At 39.9% G+C, this 20212-nt stretch overlaps 1 protein-coding gene across 4 annotated transcripts in view; it reads right to left on the reverse strand.

The window, feature by feature from the left end:
• Window positions 1-1119: 1119 nt before the first annotated feature.
• slc1a2b (solute carrier family 1 member 2b) overlaps window positions 1120-20212 on the reverse strand; it is a 29597-nt gene continuing 10504 nt past the window's right edge. The window contains exons 1-11 of one of the 4 annotated variants that reach the window (XM_034141955.1): window positions 15993-16288; window positions 12885-13024; window positions 11065-11217; window positions 10531-10781; window positions 10077-10224; window positions 9349-9475; window positions 8920-9153; window positions 8633-8827; window positions 7408-7542; window positions 6993-7272; window positions 1120-5206 (exon numbers count right to left, since the gene is read on the reverse strand). In XM_034141955.1, coding sequence (XP_033997846.1) covers window positions 5135-5206; window positions 6993-7272; window positions 7408-7542; window positions 8633-8827; window positions 8920-9153; window positions 9349-9475; window positions 10077-10224; window positions 10531-10781; window positions 11065-11217; window positions 12885-13024; window positions 15993-16030 — 1773 coding nt within the window. In that variant the 5' untranslated portion in view covers window positions 16031-16288 and the 3' untranslated portion in view covers window positions 1120-5134. Of the gene's footprint in view, window positions 5207-5411; window positions 7273-7407; window positions 7543-8632; window positions 8828-8919; window positions 9154-9348; window positions 9476-10076; window positions 10225-10530; window positions 10782-11064; window positions 11218-12884; window positions 13025-15992; window positions 16289-20212 lie in introns of those variants that run through there. The other 3 variants (XM_034141954.1, XM_034141952.1, XM_034141953.1) reach the window with 3 other exon arrangements.

Consider the following 20212-nt stretch of genomic DNA (forward strand, 5'->3'; position numbering starts at 1 on the left):
GAATTCATTATTCTGATTCTGATAATTACTGATCATTTTGCAGTGTATTTTCAGATTTTGCATTAGTTTATTTCTTTATGTGAAGATTCAAGGTATACAGTACTAATGGCTATATATCCACAATCAGAAAACACGACTGTATAGAATTACATTACACTCAGCTAACACTTTTATCCAATGTAACTTATCTACTCTTCAATACTATTGGCCATGCCTTAGTGCCTTGCCCAGGGAAACTTTGACATGCCGACTGTTTTGTGTGTCGACAACAGCTGGGGATCGAACCACTGACCCTCTTATTGGTGGACTTCCATTTAATCCCTTATAGGCAACATCCGCCTTATATAAAAAAATAAGCCTTTTTTCAAACCCGATTGTGCCAATCTTTTCATAAAATGCTTATTTTACTCTTATAGATACTATGTTTTTAGATGTATTTTATTTGCATAAAAAATATATGCTTGACAAGTGCATTATTACTCAAGTCTTAAGTTCTAAACACATAGGCAGAAACCTCATTTTAAAACATATTTCAGAAATGTTTAATGCCAAACTGGATATCAAATAAAAAGTAGTATTCCTAATAATGGTACGGCGTCATACTAACTCTTGCTTCCATTCAACTGAACCGCCACTCGCACATTTCTATTTTTAGAGTTAATATTATTCTATGTCAAATGTTATGTTTTCCTAACACCTCCCAAAAGCTGTTGGACACGTCATTGATCAGACTGTTTTGTGTGCAGTTCATACATTGTGGTCTGAGAGAGCATATTATCAATTTTCAGCTCTTTTTGTTAGCATCTCTGAAAGTGATAATTACTTGTGTCTTTGGTGGCTCTGGGGATGGAGCATAAAGGACAAGGGTGACTGGATATGCTTAAAAATAGCCAATGAGCAGTTAATTGTCCATTTTCATCTATTCATCATCCCCTACTCAGTAATCAAAATGATTATAGATGATATTTTCCTGAATTATATTTTGCATCTATTAATGCTTTTCATCAGTAAAAGGTTCATTGTCCAGACAGTTTGGGAGTTATAATTACACTAACAGCTACAAAATGTATTTCTTGAATCATGTGAGAAGATGTAAAAAATCACACAGTGAAAAAGACATTTAGTTATGAATCAACATTTATTAGTTATATTTGTATATGTACACCAAAGGTACAACACTTATTGATATGTAGAAACAGATTTTTTTTATGTATACCATAGACCAAGTAAAGAATTCTGTATTTTTTTTTGTCCATTTTTTTCTCAATATTGTTTCTCCCCCACACATACGCTCTGCCTTTACATCAATATTACAACAGCTTTACAAAGAGGGAAGGCCTAGAAAAGTAAGATCAGGAAAGCACGTTGTAGGCAGGAGTGAGACAGTGAGACATCAGCTCTGTTTGGGAGTTTCTTCAAAAAAGACACATTGCAGTAGAAAAGGACAAGCTCAAAGATAAACTGGCTTTTTGTTTAAAATACTGTCAATCATTTTCCATTTGATCAGTGCCATTTAGCTCGGCAAGTTCCAGGTGTTTGTGCGTGCATAAGGTTTCTGTGTAGAAAGCAAAGAAAAGGCAAGTGGAGTAAAGGCAGTTTACCGAATGCGATTTCTAAAAAAACATCTATGATGTTGATGGCACGCCAGAGGTCGAATGTGTGAAGTTGTGGCATGTAGACAGGGTAACAGAATCTAAAAGATCTATATATCCATGTCATGCACCTGGTAAACAAAGATGCCTGAGACTAAAGCAAGTTTCTTTCATTGAAAAGAGAAAAATGTTTCAGATGAGTGACCTGAGGAGTGTTGCTCTCTAACAGGCCTCTGAATGCATCTAACCACTAGGCTCTATTTGATTCCTCACTCTATCCTACATACAGGGCACATTTGACCTTTTCCTTTTTATTTGTCTCTCTTTTTAGAAACCTTAATCACAGTAATTCCCACCAAAATATATTTCATGTTGGCCCCCTTTTTTTCAAACCAAAAACATCCCCTCGCTATCTTTCTTTCTTTCTATCTTTCTTTCTCGCTCTCTTTCTTTCACTTTGTCATGCAAACAGTGTTTGCGTCATGATCACTGTAATTTCCGATAAATTCTGCATCGCCACTGAACAGAACAATTATATATTTATTTATGTACAATGAAAATGAATGCACACTGCTTATATCTCCATGGAACAAACATTCAAAACGCTTACATTAGATGAAAAAAAAGATATTTATATATTGGTGTGTGACAGGTAAGTAAAACAACTAGTAAACAGCTATTAGAGAATAAAAAAACAAGCAATTTATTACACGATTTCCTCTCTATACATTTGTCTAATCTAATTTTACTCAGGACATAGATTATATATTTCTTTCTAGAGGATTACATAAAAAATGTCACAGCAATGAAACTATATTCCTATTTACCATTTCAACGCCCCCTAAAATAAATCCAAAGAAAGAAAAAAACATCTGTTACCTACAATATATACACAAAGTGCAACGAGGCACTTCAAATATCATGCTTTTAAGATAGTGGTGCAAAAAAATAATCATCGTTTTCATTGAATTCATGCTTTTAAAACCGTGTGTTTGAACATAATAGTGGTTCAACACTCAATCCCCATCGATGACACTATACATTGTCTCCTCACTAGAGATTTTTCTTTTCCTGAACATCACAAGGTCAAAAGGTCAGGCTCAGGGGCCTGTTGAGTTGTCAGTGCTGTGCTCTGCAGCTCACCGATTACAAATGTAGTGACTTCGAGGTTTAAGAGTGTTTGCATTTGAAGAAAAATAAAAGTGAATGTGTGTGTGTGCATGCTTGTTTTTGTGTGTAAGGTGTGCGTCAGTCTGTGCAGTGTTTACGGCTGAACACAAAGCGCATTCTTTGTTGTATCAAAGCTTCTGTTAGCCGAGCTTAAAAGAAAAGTGTTTCAGGGAACTAAAAGACAGAGTGCTGCGCTAATTGTTTTTGTTAAGTTCCCTACTGTTACTTTAATTGGCATTTGACGTTGGCATTTGTTTGAAGTGAACATCTTCAAGGCAAGGTTGTCATTAAGCACAAATACAAGGAAACAAGACAGGAGAGAAGGACACAATACTGATAAAGAAATCAAATCCACAGCCATATCACAGAAGTCTCACCTCTTATGCACATAAGCTTAAAAAAATACAAAATAACAGCCAGTAGTCCAGCTTTGTTTCTGTGTATTTTCAGCTATTTGGTTCTATGAGAGGTTTTGTTACTACCTGATAATTGTGGAATAACGCATGTGAAGTGTCTATTGTTCTGTTCTGAGTTTCCTGAAAACATCTTTGCACCCATATGGACGCACAGCTGCAGCATCTAGGGTTGTAGAAACAGTCTTGAGCTCTGGTGGTTGAATATATGGTTGTTTAATTGTTATGTCTGGCTAAACAAGAAGCTGGAAGAGCAAGATCACTGATCCATCTTTGTTTGTGCAGCCAAGATTCCGTCTGACAGCTGAATGCTTCCTTCCTGTTTCTTAAAAAAAAAAATTGGTGGCTCACTTTGTGTACTCTGTCAGTAATATCTGTGTCTGTGCTTTCTGAGAGTACGCATGTTGAGGATCAATAAACCACTGGAATGTGTTTGAAATATGTATGTGCGCTTCCTGTGTGTGCTTGGAAACTCCCTTCCCAGTATATTATCATATTATAAAATTACACTTTTTCAACAATGCAGTAAACTGTCAACCTTTTCAGAGTCAGTGCTTTATAAACTTGTGCTTTAAGAAGGCCATTTTAACGAGGCTCATCAGTGAGCAGGTAAACATTTGAGGATTTCAAAATTGTATTTCTGTGTAAAATATTTAATAAGAGTATCTGCAGTCCCTTATAATGTTTTCAACAGCTAACATTTTAACTTGGAATACGATCAGTATCGACATGAAAGGGTAATGTGCCAGACTTTGATTATGCCACTGACTGAACATTATCCTCATTGTCTTCATTTGTGCTCTATATAATCTCTTTTTTATGCTTCTAATTATTCAGATTTGTCAATTATTTTCTATTGTTTGTCTTGACAATAGTCATTTTGGTGCTAATGTTCTTTTAATTTCATTGGCATCACAGATATCTTTTGGAAGAAGGGAAAGCATATTTAGGGCAGTGATTTCATTAGCTTTGAGGGTCTGTCAGAAAATGTTGTAATATCATCTTCAGTGCCAGTCAGTTTTAAAATGATCCTGGAAAAATGTGTTGTGAGTGACGTCATGGAGGCAGTTCAAAGGCCTCTGTGAGTTGATTGCTTTTCTGCCTGTTTGGTCCCTATAATTGAATTGGTCATGTTCTTAACTCCTGCTCTCTTTATCTCCTTCTCTCTCTATTACTCACAAACACACACACACACGTTTTACATCTCACTCAACAGGTGACATAAAGAAATAAAAGTCCCTTTCCTTTAGAGTAAAACAACTGGGGGATGGAAAATGGCGTTCATGGTATAATTTGTGCTTTAGAATATGACTGTGACTGTGCTTGTAGGTTACGAGGCTCAGTGTGGCCTCCTACCCTTTCAGTAGTGTGCTGGACCGCAGACATAGAGGCTAATATTGGGCTTATTCAGTCAGATGCATTTTAAAATCTCTGACAGTACGAGAGTCAAGATTGGTGTTGTACAAACATCACGCTGGTTGTCATTAATAATGCTCTCACTCCAACTCATCTTCTGTCATTTGAATAATAAATCGCCTGAATGAAACTCGGAAGCTAATCTCAGGACTTCCCATGCTACACAGCCACTTCCTATCTCCTCTTAACTCCTCCCACAAATGTAGAAATGAGATGTATTGCTATGGGAAGCCTATCTTACGTTTGTTTTTCTCTTCCTTCCCTCCCCCAGCCTTGAAGTATGTTGTGCAAGTATATGCTAAACGGACATAATTGTGCTCTAAGTATACCTCTGTTATTATTTCACGGTTAAGTGAATTAGTAGTATATATCAGTCAGATAGACAGTTACAAAAACTTTTAAAGGGACTAATAAAAAAGAAAACTAATCTACATAGAAAACAATTAGTAGTTCTGTTCATGTGACTTTTTTTTCATTCACTCTTTTTTATCACCAGATGGGAAAGCTTGTGGAGCCCAGGAGCAGGGGATCTCTATGCTGCCATTATTCATGTTTCCATGGTCCCTCCTCAACAAGCGTGCACTCCGCAGCAGAGCCGTTAGTGGCTGAGGTTACCTGTAAACAGTTAGCAGGGAAAACTAAAACACTTGATCCAAGGCACTTCAAAAACACAATTCATTTCGAATTAAACGTCGGATAAGAAATAACATTGCATTGTTAATTCTGTGTCCCCTCTTAGTTTCAGCCAAGCAATGTGATTGGTCAATCAGGTTTACAGGGTTTATAAAGCATGGTTAACTATGATTTATTACTTGCTCTCCTAAAAAAAACGAATCTTTATCAATCAATTCTACTTAATCCTGGTTTTAAGTAAGATAATTAAATAACACACACGACTGTAAACACTTTATAAGGGTAAAACCAGGATACCATTTATCACATTATTTTCTGTTTTTTTTGGCTGCTGTAGCAATGGTACTCTATTGCCTCTTCGGTATCATAGCAATTTTGCAACATACAAAAGAATATATTAAAAAAACATTATTAGAACTTCAGTACGAGCACTGATGATCATGCTTATGGTAGTCTTAAGATAGGGGTTTCTTTTACTGAACTGGTAACACACCACACATAAATGATGAACAAAATGTCAGAAGGCAGTAACACAAAATAATAATACAATGAATAAAGGCAAAAATAAACAGAATACATTGAAAACAAGGTACAAACACTACAGTATGAATGCATTGTTAGGTTGTTAGCTATCAAGCTCTCTACTGTCTTTGGAAAGGGTTAGAAAGTAGTCGTGCTATGTACAGGCAAAACAGACCAACAAACAGAAAACAGTCATTGTGAATACTGGAAACAGCAAGCCTTTGTGTTAAATGTCATATAGACTCGGAAAGGAGAATATGATTTTTTTTTCGATGGCCAGATTAATTGTGTGTCAGGTTGCCAGCGTTGCTAGGCAACACCTTACATCCTTTAATAAATGAATAGGCTCATCAGTAGACCTTTTCTGCCAGGGTGTGAGTGTCAGGGAACCAGCACTCTGAACCCCATGTATTTTTCTAAAAGCCTGGAATACATTAAAGACCGTATTCAAAGTGCATTATGTTTTACATTAGGGGAGCTACTTCACAGCTTTCCATTTCACAACACAGTTCTCACAATGGGCAAAAATAGCTGGTGTCAAAATGATAAAAAAAACCTGACTGGGAATGACTCACTGACAGCGTGGTACTGTAGATGTGTAGGAAATATATGAGCTGCTAATTAGAACTAACACTTTCCATCGTGTTTGAAATTATACAGGAGAGGGTAAATGATTGGGAATAAACCTCTTAATAAAATTAAAATCAACTACATTTTAAAGATTTTTAGATAAGGCAGTATGGACTGCGTTCATTAGACTGAATCAAATGGGAGGAGAAGAGAAAACATTTAATGAAAACCTTCTATCAAGACGTTATGTTTTGGAAAAGGATATGGTGTGAATGTTTGATAGATGGGAGGGCTGCTAAATAATTCCTCAGGGTCATGAGAAGGATTATCTGGCTCTGCCAATTCAATTAGAGCCAATCCATAACAGGTTACAGTCATCTGATGAATCTAACTATAGATCTGTAGGTATGCACATAATGATGTTTTAGTATGTTTAAACCTTTTGGCTTTACATGTTTTGGATGTTCATTCAACACAAAAGCTGCTTTTCCAGTAGAGTGTAATACATACGTGCACATACTTCTGTTGTTCTTGAGCTTCATTTCTGTCTTAAAATAACATGTATTGTGCAATGCAATGAGTAAAACAAACAAGAGTGCAGAAAACATGCAGGGTGAGCGTGCGACAACGGTGAGGGTTATATACAAGTCTCTATGTCCGTAAGCATTAATTGTACCTTGCATTCATCTATTACTACTTCTACAGTATTGTTAGCAGTGGCAGTAGCGGTTGTGCTAGTTGTAGCTGTAGCGGGAGCGGTTTTGACGCACTGGTTGGAATTGTTTTCGTGGTGGTTCTTCATGTCATCGTAGTAAGACTGGGTCTTCGTCATTTCGATTTCGTCGGATTTGGCTGTTTGTGCATCCAGTTCCTCAAGCTCAAGCTTGGACAGGTGGTACACGATGCCTGCACCGTAGGAGTCACCCACCACGTTGACTGAGGTCCTGAATCGATCCCTGAAGAGAGAAAACACAGTTTAAAAAGATGGTTTTCTACACCTTATCATAAAAGGGAGTTCTGTACATAGAAAAGTAAACTAAAAGAATATCAATATGTAACTACAACATAAGCATGTGTATTTTATAACTCACAGCAGCCAGTCAACAGCAACCAGCAGACTGATGTCTTCGGTTGGCAGGCCTACAGCAGTCAGGATCAGGAGCATAGTCACCAGGCCAGCACTGGGAATACTGGCCGCTCCAACACTGGCCAGGGTGGCAGTCAGACTGAATGAAGACACAGCAAAGCACCAATCAATCACATTTTCCAAGCCACATCCTCCACAACCGATCCTACGCCCTGATGCTACTCCTCAGATGCCAATGAACATGATATGGTCCACTCCACACAGCTACAGATGAAGATATGTATTCTCTATGGCAGTGCTTCTCAAAGTGTGGTTACTTAAATTCATTAATTAAAGTTTTCCGCACTCTCGCAGGAATATCTCCACAATGGAGCGAGGTTAAGTTTCGATTGCATGATATAGCCCAGCGCAACACCTTCATCACACATGTTGCCACTTGTTTGTACCATTTTCAGGCGATTTGTAATCTGTTCTAGAAAAACGATGTGTTTTTTGATATTTGTGGAGTTAGGTGGTCCGCGAGTGTTTTCTTATTGGTTAAGTGGTCCTTGGTATGAAAAAGTTTGAGAAGCACTGCTCTATGGTACTTATATAAAGAGGAGCCGCTGAAGAGAACCAGAGGGGGTGCTCCATCACACTTGAAGAGAGGTTTAAATGTAACAGATGGGATGTTCAATTTGAGGGTTTCATAGATTGATATGCCATATAAATGTCAAGGTGAAGGTCATGCATCCTTGACTCACTCTATTAACAGAAGAGCATTTGGGGAAGATAGTTAAAGATACTAGGTTGATGTAATTCATTCTGCTTAGCTTGAGACATGGCAAGAAAACATGTTTTCGTTTCCTCATTACGGTTTATTTGCTCCTTTGTAAATCAAATCTTTGAAGTTGTTGCTTTGAGTAACAGAGGATTTTCTGTTCACTGTTAAACCTCTCTATTCTGCTGCTGGGTTTGTCCTCATTTATTAAGAGCTAACTGTGTTTGCTAAACAGCATCCTCATGGCTCCATTTAAACCCTCTTAAAACAGTGGGAATTGCAAATCTTACTGTTATGACCAAGCATAGCTTTGTTTGATCCACAGTTTTTCTATTTTAATAGCAGGATTGTTGAAATATAATAGAAGGTTAAATCATTATATAACTTGGTTATTGAGATTTTACTCATTGGCTTTTAACAGTGCAAAAAACAACCTATAAAATATGACGTGTTTGAAGTGTCTCCTGACCTGACAGTGATAATCTGACCAGGGTCAAGGTAGATGCCGTTCATTTGGGCGATGAAGATGGCTGCCACTGCCTCATACAGAGCAGTTCCGTCCATGTTGATGGTGGCACCGACTGGGAGCACAAAGCGAGTGACTCTTTTGTCAATACCTAAGTTCTCCTCCAGACAACGGAAGGTGACAGGCAGTGTACCAGCACTGGAGGTCAAAAGCAGAAGAAGGTTGGTTATACTGTGTTTCAACTGTATACATATCAACAAAAACAACTAGCTATTCATTTTGATGCTGACCTGGAGGCTGTCCCCAGGGCGGTGATCCAGGCCTGGAAGATGCCCAGGAAGAAGGTATAGGGGTTTTTCCTGACAATAGCAAAGTAGATTGCAGGCAGGAAGATAGCTCCGTGGATGATGAGGCCAATGATCACAGTGACCATGTACATGCCCAGCTGTCTGCCCACCACCTCAAGGTCCTTGATGGAGATGATCTTACCGCAGATGAGACAGGCAATACCGAAGGGAGAGTACCTAGAGAGACGATGGAACTTTAATTGTTACTAGTAATTCAGAATGACAACTTTGGCAGGACACAAATGATGTCTTTCAATAGCTTTAATCTTTAAAAATGCTGTAATGTCTTGAGAAATTACTTTTCAGTTATTTCTGACTCATTATAGTTGAGTTTTCAAATGAGTTTCAATGAGATTCTTAAGTGATACTAACCACATGATACAGATGACAAGTTTCATCACAATCTCATTGAGGATGTTGAAGAATTCAAGCATGAGCCTGGCCCTCTCTCCCATCTTGCCCATGCAGATGCCAAATGCAATAAAGAAACCAATCAGACCTGTGACAGAAAATAATAAATGTATCAAACGTTGAATATCCGCGTGGACGGGTGCGTTGACTACTACATGAAGGGGTTATCATTAGGAGATGACTTTTTAACATTCACAGCTAAAAACATTAGGTTTGTCCACATGTTTTAAATACTGTTTATATTGCTTTTACTTGTTGCCATGCTAGTAGCTTAGCCCTAGGAACAGCAATGTATGTTGGTTGGTCCACCACTTTGGCCCAGACAGAATATCTCAATAACCATTAGATGAATTACCATGAATTCTAGAAGGGATATTAATTGGGCCCAGAAAATGAATCCTTATGACTTTGGGGATCTTGGGACCTTTTTTAATATATTTGCAGAATAACATCAAAACTAAACATATGCAGATCAGCATCACCTGCACATTGTTTTGTGCTTATTAGCAAATTATATCATGCTGAAATGCTATTATTAGAATGGTGAACATGCAAAACATTGTATGTACGAAACATCAGCATGTTAGCATTAGCCTCACAGAGCTGCTAGCATGTCTCTAGACTTTCAGTATTGGTTAATGTTAATTGTACAGTGTACATACTGTGAGTGATGTTGGTGTGTTACATACCCAGAACATTCATGCCACTTTTGAACTGCAGGGTCTTTTCGACAATAATCAAAGGCTCCCTGGTAATGTTAGCCACCAGGCCTTCCATGACGGTTGCATTGACATCCTCAACGAAAGGCACCTCTGTCTTTTTTGTCGTGGTCTGGATCTGAGGTAGAGGATGAAAAAATAAAAGGGATTAGTTAGATAACCAACAACACCTAATTCAGATATGATGTTCCCTGTGACTCAAGTCCACTCAACTTTCTGTACAAGCCCACCTATTTCCTGACGATCAAGCTTCTTAGTCTCTCTTGATATGCAACAAATAATATTCCATAATAAGTGACTGCACTCATCCAAGATTCGCAGTGACATCCAGATATCACAGACAGACTTTCTAAGCATTTAGCATCTGACAGTCAAACTAAATATACGCTTTGTGCATCATCTTGTTATTGTCACCCTCCATTACCTGTTGGAAACAAGCCTGCACCAGATTTTCTGGGAACAGGTTCCTTATCAAATCAAAGAAGGCATCCAAGCTGGACACATCGTCGTTCTTCTCGCCCTGGCCCAGATTCTCCTTCAGTTTGGGGTTGCCAGGGTGGATAACCAATACAAGGATGACTCCCAGGATGGCAGCAATAACCGTGGTGGTCATGTAGTAGACCATTGCCCTGGTGCCCAGGCGACCGCTGGATTTGGCATCCAAACCGGCCAGACCTGTAGCCAAAGCAAACAAGATGGTGTTTAGTTATCTGCACGTGTTGAATAGAAATGTTGCAAAGTCAATTAGGGGGATGGCATAATGATATTTGATCATGTGCATTATGCAAAACATATTGTATTACATGCAATATTGTCATTTTTTATTTCAGTACTTTATTTGTAGCTGTTGTATTCAAACTCAACTGCACATGAGCTGCTCAATCATATCACCAACAGTTAATAATGTTGAAATGATCCAATATCTATATTTTTTCAGAAGTCATCATTTATACTCCACCTGTGATTAAACTGGAGATGATGAGAGGCAGGATCAACATCTTCAGCATCCTCATCAGGATGTCTCCAGGAAAAGCGATCACCATGACGATGTCTGGGTGGATCGGGGAGGCCACACGGAGCAAACACCCAAATACAGCTCCGAGGATCACACCTGAAGTGCAAGAAAGAGTGTTAGTGAGTGAAACTGGAAGTGTGTATAACAGCAAACTAGAAAAGAATCAGGAATGAAACCCAGTGGAAAATCACATATTACAGATTGATATAAAAAAGGAATCCATTTCATATCGGTGTATTAGTGTTCAATAGCTATACCTTAGATATAATCAATGAAATAGTTAATAGGCTTTAATTTTCTCCTTTAAAAATTCTTAATAATTATCTCCTATACTGCCAATTCAGATGTTAGGAGCTGTACAATGGGCTGTCTGTTTCATACTTAAAGAGGACAGTGGGTTGGGGAGATAAAACGGAAACCTGCTGAGAGAAAGTAAAGCTCACAGAGGATTAAGATCAGATCTCTTTGAAGCAGCAGGGAGGAGGCAAGCATGTCAGATTCCCTGGTAGAGCATCTGTCATCTGTACAAACCCTAAATGTTTTTGAGGATTCTTTTCACTTTGTGGCAGGTTAACAGACTTATACAAGGATTTAACAAAAAGGGGGGACAAGAGAAGAAGAAGACAGTGTCTTTTGAAAGACCAGCCCCCTTTTTTCAAAGCCACTGTTGACCCTTGAATTATGCCACTTCCAACCAAGGGTTCTTTTCCTGCCACCCAGTGGTTCTGTCCCCCAAAACTAAAGATGACCTCTATGTGCTCCAACACCCCCCACAGCCCAGTCCACCAGGCTGGGCAGTTGGCCTCTGCGTCTGTCCATCTCAGACCACACACAACTCCGGCTATCCCCCCAATGGCTGCACTTCCTCTGCCACCACATCACTGCCAAAGATCACACAGGCTGAGGCATTGTTTAACAACACACACTGGAATGAAGAAGCCTTCCAGCTTGTTTTTTTTTATATAATAAGCTGTCTTCTGTGGTCCAGTCTAGTAGCATCCTGGGGATTCTGCACACCCAATGACTTTGGAAGGCACTTCATATCCTGTGCCTTCTCTTTGGCCATTTTGCAAGTTCCCATTCAGACTCTTATCTGCCAAGTGACAGATGATCAATGATCATGCTGGCTCCCTTGCTTTGTGAGAGTCCTGCCAAGTGGGGTGAGATGTACACATTACAGATACTCACACAAACACACAACCATTTCAGTGGGACCCACATAGACAGGGACTCAAATCCCTAAATTAAATATTCATACATATTTATTTGTATACAGTTTAACAGGTTCACGGCCTATGTTTCTTAAAGGATAACATTAGGACACAGTTTAAATGATAAGTGTGGATTAAACACACATCTGATTCAGGGCATATTACCAGAAAATGTATCCCTTCTTTTGTGCCCTTTCCTCTTTTCATTAAATCTCCCCCTGTGGCGCAGTGAGCTATTACTATAATCACAATATTTTTCATGCACCACCGGAGGCAGTTTGGATGTCTAGTGTCACAGAAAGCGTTTGATAGCAACAGGTGGCACAGAGCTGGGGAAGGTCAGGACACCCAGTCATCTCACTGTCTGCTACACTGAACAAGCACAGATGGCATCTCCTCCTCAACTCACGAGTGAGCTGCATAATCGAGCTCGGAGTTAACAGAACATTGAGCTCAGCGGTGGTCGATCTCCGTCTTTAGCACGCCCTGTTTTTTTTGGTTCTTAAAAAAGAACGAACGGAACAATAATAAGCCAACAACAGGATAACTTACCGAGGATGGTGAGTGTGAGCAGAAGGTTCGTGCACATACTGGAGCAGAATTTGGCACATTTGGACTGAGGCCTGGCCTCAATGGGCTCCAGGTGACTCTCGTGCATCCTCACCTCGACTTGTTTAGGCATACTGTTGGTACTGTGAAGAGAGAAAGAAAAAGAGAAATTGTTAGTTACATAACAAGATAAACTCCTTCCTATAACACACAATAAGCTTAACCGTATTATTAATCAGTATAGTGTGGCCCTTTCACTCTGACAAAGAACAAGGCATCATTTCTGTATGCCTTAGGTCACAGGTCAACATGATTGCATCTCGTAGTCCTCTCTTCTCCTCGTAAGATCCAATAAACCTCTGGTGTCAATTATCATTGGTCTCCTGGAAGATTATTTTTGAATACTGTGCTAATTAACCTTTTCCTTTACAGACTAGGGCTGCAACTAAATATGTAGCAATTAATCTGCTATTATATTTAAAAGGTATCTGTTAATAGGTTGGTTTATAAAATGTCAAAAGTAGTACAACAATCTCAGTTTCTTAATGTCTAAGTGATGTTTCTACATTTCAGTCCAACACCCAAAGGTATTCATTATATTTCAAACTGAAGCTGAAAAAATATTTCCTGAAATGTTTGCATAGAAAGTTACTTTACTGATTAATCAATTAGTTGACTCATGGTTCTAGAATAAAATATAGCATCATGTAAGAGAAAAGCCAATAATTTGGATGTGGATGATGTTTCTGAAGATATGTCTGGTATATGGTTTAAACAAAAACAGCATGATTAAAAATGTTAAGCATTCAAGTGTGTTACCAAGCTGTCACTCATGCTCTGCCCATAGTTACCATGGCACCCAACAGATGGAAGCTGACTACAAGCGACTGCTTCTAAAAATGATTCCTTAGGGAATGACGTGCAGACACATGGCACTTTGAGTCAGTTTATATAAGTTCAGTATTGACAGGCTGTGTATATTGTAACTATAAAAACTTCCAGGATGGTTTTTATCATCAAGTTTCAAGCTATGGAGACTTTATATTTCAAAAAACGATATATCCTTATGTATAAACTACTGAATTTGTTGGGTTTCAGTGTATGCAAATTGCAATCAGAGAGAAAATCCCCTGGTGAGCGTATTAAAACATTAATTTAACACTGATGAAACAATGAAACAGATTCCCACTTGACATTTCAAAAGTCTATTGATTTATAGAGGGGGGGGGGGACATATTGTCTGTTGAGACATACACCCACTAACCATTCTTTCTCAAATGCGAAAGTATGAAGAGGGGGCTCGGTCACACAGCCTAATTAGTTGGATGAAAAGTGATTTCCCGTTACAAGCAGTTTCCTGCCGTTCCGGTGAGGTGTGAATGTGTTTATTGGCGAGAAGAGAGCCAGCTGTGTCTGTCACATGGCAGTTAGGCAGGTGTTCAACAACTCTGTCATAGCTTTATATCCATCGTCCCATCATGAAGCCACAGGAATAATCTATCAAATTGTTTGACATCTTTTTTGTCTATGAGGCCTTAAACATGTCTCTGTGTTTCGTTTGATCTTCAATAAGCCCATGTGAATGTCTGCTGTGATGGATAACAAAGGATAGCAAAGAAGAAATAATGTGGCTCTGACCTTTCACCTAACCCCTGGGGTTCATGGCCTAAAACTCACAAATGGTGGAGTCAATGTTTTTTTCCCCTCACACATCCCCCCCCATTGTCCACTATGAAGTCGCAACACTTCATAGAAATGAATCATGTTGGCTGTCAAGTTTTTTTTCTCAAAACTTGATCAAAGGCAAGACAGGGAGCTCGAATCAAAAGGCAGAACACTTCTTCTCAACCAAAGGCTCTTTGTGGAGTTATTGTTGTTGTGTAAGTAGTCTCTAATAATTCCACACGGCGCACACAAATACTCACACATTTACACACACCTCCCCCAGCTTTTTGTACTGCTGCTTTGTAAGCTTGCCTATAGGAAGACCACCTGGTCAGCTTCCAGGCAGACAGATGGACCAGTCCTGCCTCCTCTTATTAATTTCAAAGTGAAGTGTGAAATACAGAAAATGCATGCAAACAGCAGGCGAACAGTAGCCATCATTATTTCATACTTCAGATGACATCCGGATGAATTAGTAAAACCCCAGGAATAAAACCCTGAAAAATTGGCATTACCATGTAATCCCATTCCATAAGAGTGATGAGTCGGGTTAATTGAATTTCCCCTTTTTTCTCTCCCTTTGATTATTTTTAGCACTAAGACAGAGAGGAAGCAGACGCTGGACGTCACAGAGTTCGGATATTATTCTGTCGCGATCCTCTCATTAGCGCTTCTCTCACCAAGTCATGGACAGATGAGAGAGTGGGCTGGTGCGATCAAATGATAGATGAAAATGAAAACGTACAGCAAAGACAAATCCGCTGCAGCGGACTGTTATTTCTCATCGGTAGTTGTTTTTTATGTGAATGAATTATTTTATTGGACGGAAAATCTCCATACATTATATTAGCTTTGATTTAAATGTATTTCTCTGTCATAAAGAATTCATTGCAGATATTAAGCTTAGAAATGTTCAGCATCCATTGAGATCAAGAGATCTGGGCTGCTACTTTTATACACTGTAAGTGTAAAAACAAGTTGTTAATAGCTAGTGACTATGAAAGGATTTGTTAATAAATTATATTCATTTAATTTAATGATGACATTTGCATACTGATGCACACTCACTCACTGATCCACACAGTTTCTTCTCCTCAGTCTCTAATGGGATCATTTTATAAACCGGTTAATCTTAGCCGAGGCCTTAGTCAGATTAATTGCATTACAGGGCCGTTAATCCACGAAGGAATAATGATGAACTTAATAAAACAACACCTGGTTTCTACTCAGATGATATACAACCTAAACTGAAGAATGTCACATTTTTTGTAATGTATTGAGAGTTAAAAAAATAGAGGTTATTTTACTCTCACTTCATTTGCTGATTTACAGTCTGGTTACACTTACATTCAAATAAAATAGTTAGCCTTGAATTAATGAGAATACAATCTAGAGAAATGAAAAAAATATTAAGCCTAAAACTACAAATTGGGTGCGAGGACTTACGTCATTTCTGTTGGAGTTGAGGTAGGGACTATGTACATTCACCAGGATCAAAACTCCAGCCTTTGGTATTTAAAAATGAATCAGCTCAAGGAATCGTTGCTCCATTCACAGCTGATGGCAGATGTCAGCAGGTAAGGTCCGAGGTAAACACAGAACTCTGCTGACAGCTAGCAGCCCTCAGCTGTCCACCAGCTCTTCCAAAGCATCCAGAGAGGAGCGAGTCAACACAGCCAAGACGAGTCACAGCCAAAGCAACCTGAATTGCCCCATCCTGAAGTCTGCAAGCCCCCCTCAGCCCCCACCCCCTGACTCCACCACCAACACCACCACCCACAGCCAGCCACACACCAAGGCACACACACATCAGACACATGTAAAATAAAATGATAATAAAAAGTGGTGGGAGGAGTCAATATCTGAGTTTAAGAGTCAAATCCCTCAGGGACCCTCCATTCCCTGGACACTGTAATCCCCCTAGAGAGCACGCTCTCAGACTCACCAGGCTACATAGGACAGTGAGAGAGATGAGATGATGATGCCTGCTAATGGCAAAATGTCAACAGTAGTGCTTTGTTAGTAACCCTTTTGCTGAGCGAAGAATAAACGACAAAGGAATGATGGATAGAAGGGTTAATGTTTTAATGTCACAGTTTGTGAGCTTTGAGGTCATCCTGATGGACAGCAGATGATAGGTTAATGCTTTAGTTACTCTTGAGCCACAGTGGTCAAAGAAGATATATAATAATGTAACCTAAGATCTCTGTCAATCGTTACGTCACACTCAACAAAGCCCAAATCATTATATGCAAAGATGTTATATCTAATGTTCTCAATAACGTCAATATATAGTCATTTAAAAAAAGACAGTTACGATTTTAAAGGTTTTGACAAAAATGAGATGCATCCATTCAAGTCACATACAATCCAACATTCACAGATTTAAGTATCCCCACCATTCAACAAAACTCCTTAACTCCAAAGCCCAAATGACCGACGTGATTCATGTGAGGATGGTGTCACGCTGATTTCCTTCTAGTCTCCCAGCAGCATGGGACTTCACATTGTATTGAGCAGTATCACATTATTCTAATTAGGGAAATGTGTTGGAAAGCTATTTCCTCTTCAAACAAATGACCAACTGCACAACAAAAGCCAGAGGAATCCCATCCCTGTCGGCAAGGGTTGTGTCATGAGAAATCACTCATCCTAAATCCCTTGTCATGTCATACTCATTGAAAGGGCCCTCTCAGGGAAGAGGCAGTATTTTCAGGATGAGAGCGAGAGAGAGAGAGAGGGACAGAGAAGAAGGGGTTACACGGGGGAGTAAGAGGGACACTACGGGGAGAAGGGGGTACTGGGGTCACACCAGCACCTCTCAGCCAAAAGAGGGGCCTGTGAGGGGAAGGCTCAGGCAGCCATCCCTGCTTTTGGCTGGTACCATGTGAAGCTCGCTGCTTCCTCTCTCTTCCTACTGAAGGGCTTTGTTTCACACGCAAACAGCAGCAGTGGCCTCAACATGCCCGGCCAAGCGCTGCATCCAAACTGGCATGGGTGAGAAAAGAAGGGAGGGGGTTCGAACTGGAAGGGGTATAAGGGTATAGTGAGGGAGGGAGGGAGGGAGGGCAGTGGGCATGTCCAGAATGCCAGTTCTTTCAGGCCACTGATGTCATGCCTGTGCCCACCGTGGGAGAGCAGCGGAGGGACCAAGGCGCCCCTTTCTCTATCCCCCTCCACAGTCCCTTTTTCCACCATGAATGAATCTTTCAGAAGCGCCAGCCCATTGTGTGCCATAATCGACGGCGATTATCCCGATTTTATGCTGCCTTCCCAGTGCAAGGAGGTTCCCTGAGTGGTGGCATTGAGGACCGCTGCGATGCAGCAAGGACCACGAGGGGTTGTCCTAGCAACACTCTGTGGCTTAGAGAGAAAGGGATGAAGAGGAAAGAGGAAGCACACAGCCACACACACTCATATCCACAATCAAAAGCACACACACCATATTAAGATGGGAAACTTTAAAGATTAGCCGACAGGACGGCATATTATTTGTTTCCCCTCACCAAAGAACGTTTAATTTCATAGACAGGTTAGTAATTCATTCATTTTGTTCTATAATGATTTCTAAAACTTGACAGGATATGTCCCAAAAGGAGCTTCTTTGGTGTCAGGGCTGCATAATTGATGAGCTTCTGTGAAAGTCTTTGCCAACAATACCACACTACCATCTACAACATGTGCTTACATAACAATTAACAAGTTAGCATTAATGACAGGTTGCGTGATGATACTTATCTAATTCAGGTTGTTGGGAATCATGTGATAGCTAAGAGGAAGATGTAAATGAGAATACAAGTTTCCCACTGGTCTTTCGAGGGGCCCGGTGCCCGTTCTCATGACTGGAGCATCACAATATACTCTGAGGTAAAGACAACTGGAGCTGGGCCAGGCTCCGGATATATCTGCCCCCCCCCCCCTGGGCCTCAGAGCCACTTGCCATGCAGTGGGAAGAAATGGACTCACACATACTGGGTGCCTAGGAGCTGTGAAAAGCCCCCACACCCCCAAAATGAAGCTCTCAGCAAACACTTCAGGTTGTGCTGTGCATAGGAAGTGAGAGATAAATTCCAGGATCTGAAGAAGGGGAAGCTTTGTCACTCTACGACTCCCAATTATGTATTCCTTGATGGTTGTGGGGATGAATGCATTCAGTGATAGATAGCAGCAGAGAGATGTGGGGACTGTCATGCAAATCTGGTTTATTCCATCAGCAGTGTAACCTAAACAGTAGCAAAACAAGACCCTCTCAAAGTGCTGCTTGCTTAGACACAAAAGTAGAGGGGCAGTGGCCAAAGAACTTTCCCATCAGGAAGCTGCCTTCAAACTTTGCTTAGATTTAACCCCAAATACCAAACCACAATCAATAATCCTCTTTTTCCCTGTATACATTTCTCAAACAACGGCCCAAATTGAATGGAGCTAGCTATTTTTCATTCAATTCATCGAGACTACTTTCAAAGAATGTTAATGGTAAAGGTTCTCATCCGAAACACACAACCAACTCGGCCCAACCCCGGTGATACATATATGTGTATCTATATATCTATATGTAAGGATAGTTATATAGATATATCTCAGCAATCGACTCGAAAGCTGTCTTCAACAAATATTGTAACTGAACCCAGGAGTGAGAAGACAGTCAGATCAAAGAGTAACATAGAGGAAAAGGAAATGCACATGGAATAAAGCTGATTTTGCTGATATTCAGACAGGGTAATACCATGCAATTTGCTCAAATATAGTCCAATTTGAGCAGAACAATGTAGTATGTATCATCTATAACTGACCTCTGTAATATTTCTATTCTTTGTGCAATTATGAATGGCTAAATTGAATGTGTTTGGGCTGTTCTTGACGGGTTAATCCTTGAATAGAAACAGAGTAACAGGGCAGGGATTCAGTACCATGGTCAGTGACAGAGACTCAGGCCTCAGCTCAGGCTGAAAAGAGCTGTAGTGCTGAAAGAGCTGCTTAGGTTAGCATGCTGCACTCCAGCATTGAAGCTATGAAAAGTTATCATAAGTCATACACACAGTTGTTGACAAATTAGTAACACTATTCTACAAACCCTATACAGAGGGAGATAACGTTCCACAGGAAATCACACAAATTGACCCCCTGGGAGCAAATATTTTATAGAGCCATGCAATTTCCAGCCCAGTTTTCATGAGAAACAATGCTTCTGAGGAATGCATAATCTCCTTTTTCGGTCAACGTCCATCATGTGAAGCAATGTGCACAATGCTTTACAGTATACATTTTATGTAGATGTGACATTGAAACTCCTGTTGTGTTGCTTTCATCACATTTTTTACCATTCTGTTTTACAATCAGGCTGCATCAGCATCCTGGCAACGCATGATTAAACCATACAGTACGTGTCTGTCCCTCAGCATCCTCTAAGGTTTCCCTTTGTTTGGCACAAGTCTTTGTGTCCATAATGAGGCAGTCATTAGAGAGAGCCTCTGGGAATCCTGAGGCTAGCGTTGTAGTTTGCATAGGTCCCTCAGATGTGACCAGTCGCACTGTAATTATGTGCTAACAGCCTATTATGCTGGGTAGTGGCTGTTATAGGGGTGAATTGGGTAATTCCCATTCATCTGTATAATATCTGCAAAGGGATTTAGTTTGATGGAATTTAATCCAACTGCAAGCAACTTCAC

The sequence above is a fragment of the Trematomus bernacchii genome, unplaced genomic scaffold (genome assembly GCF_902827165.1).
Source record: "Trematomus bernacchii unplaced genomic scaffold, fTreBer1.1, whole genome shotgun sequence".
In the NCBI taxonomy this organism is placed as follows: Eukaryota; Metazoa; Chordata; class Actinopteri; order Perciformes; family Nototheniidae; genus Trematomus; species Trematomus bernacchii.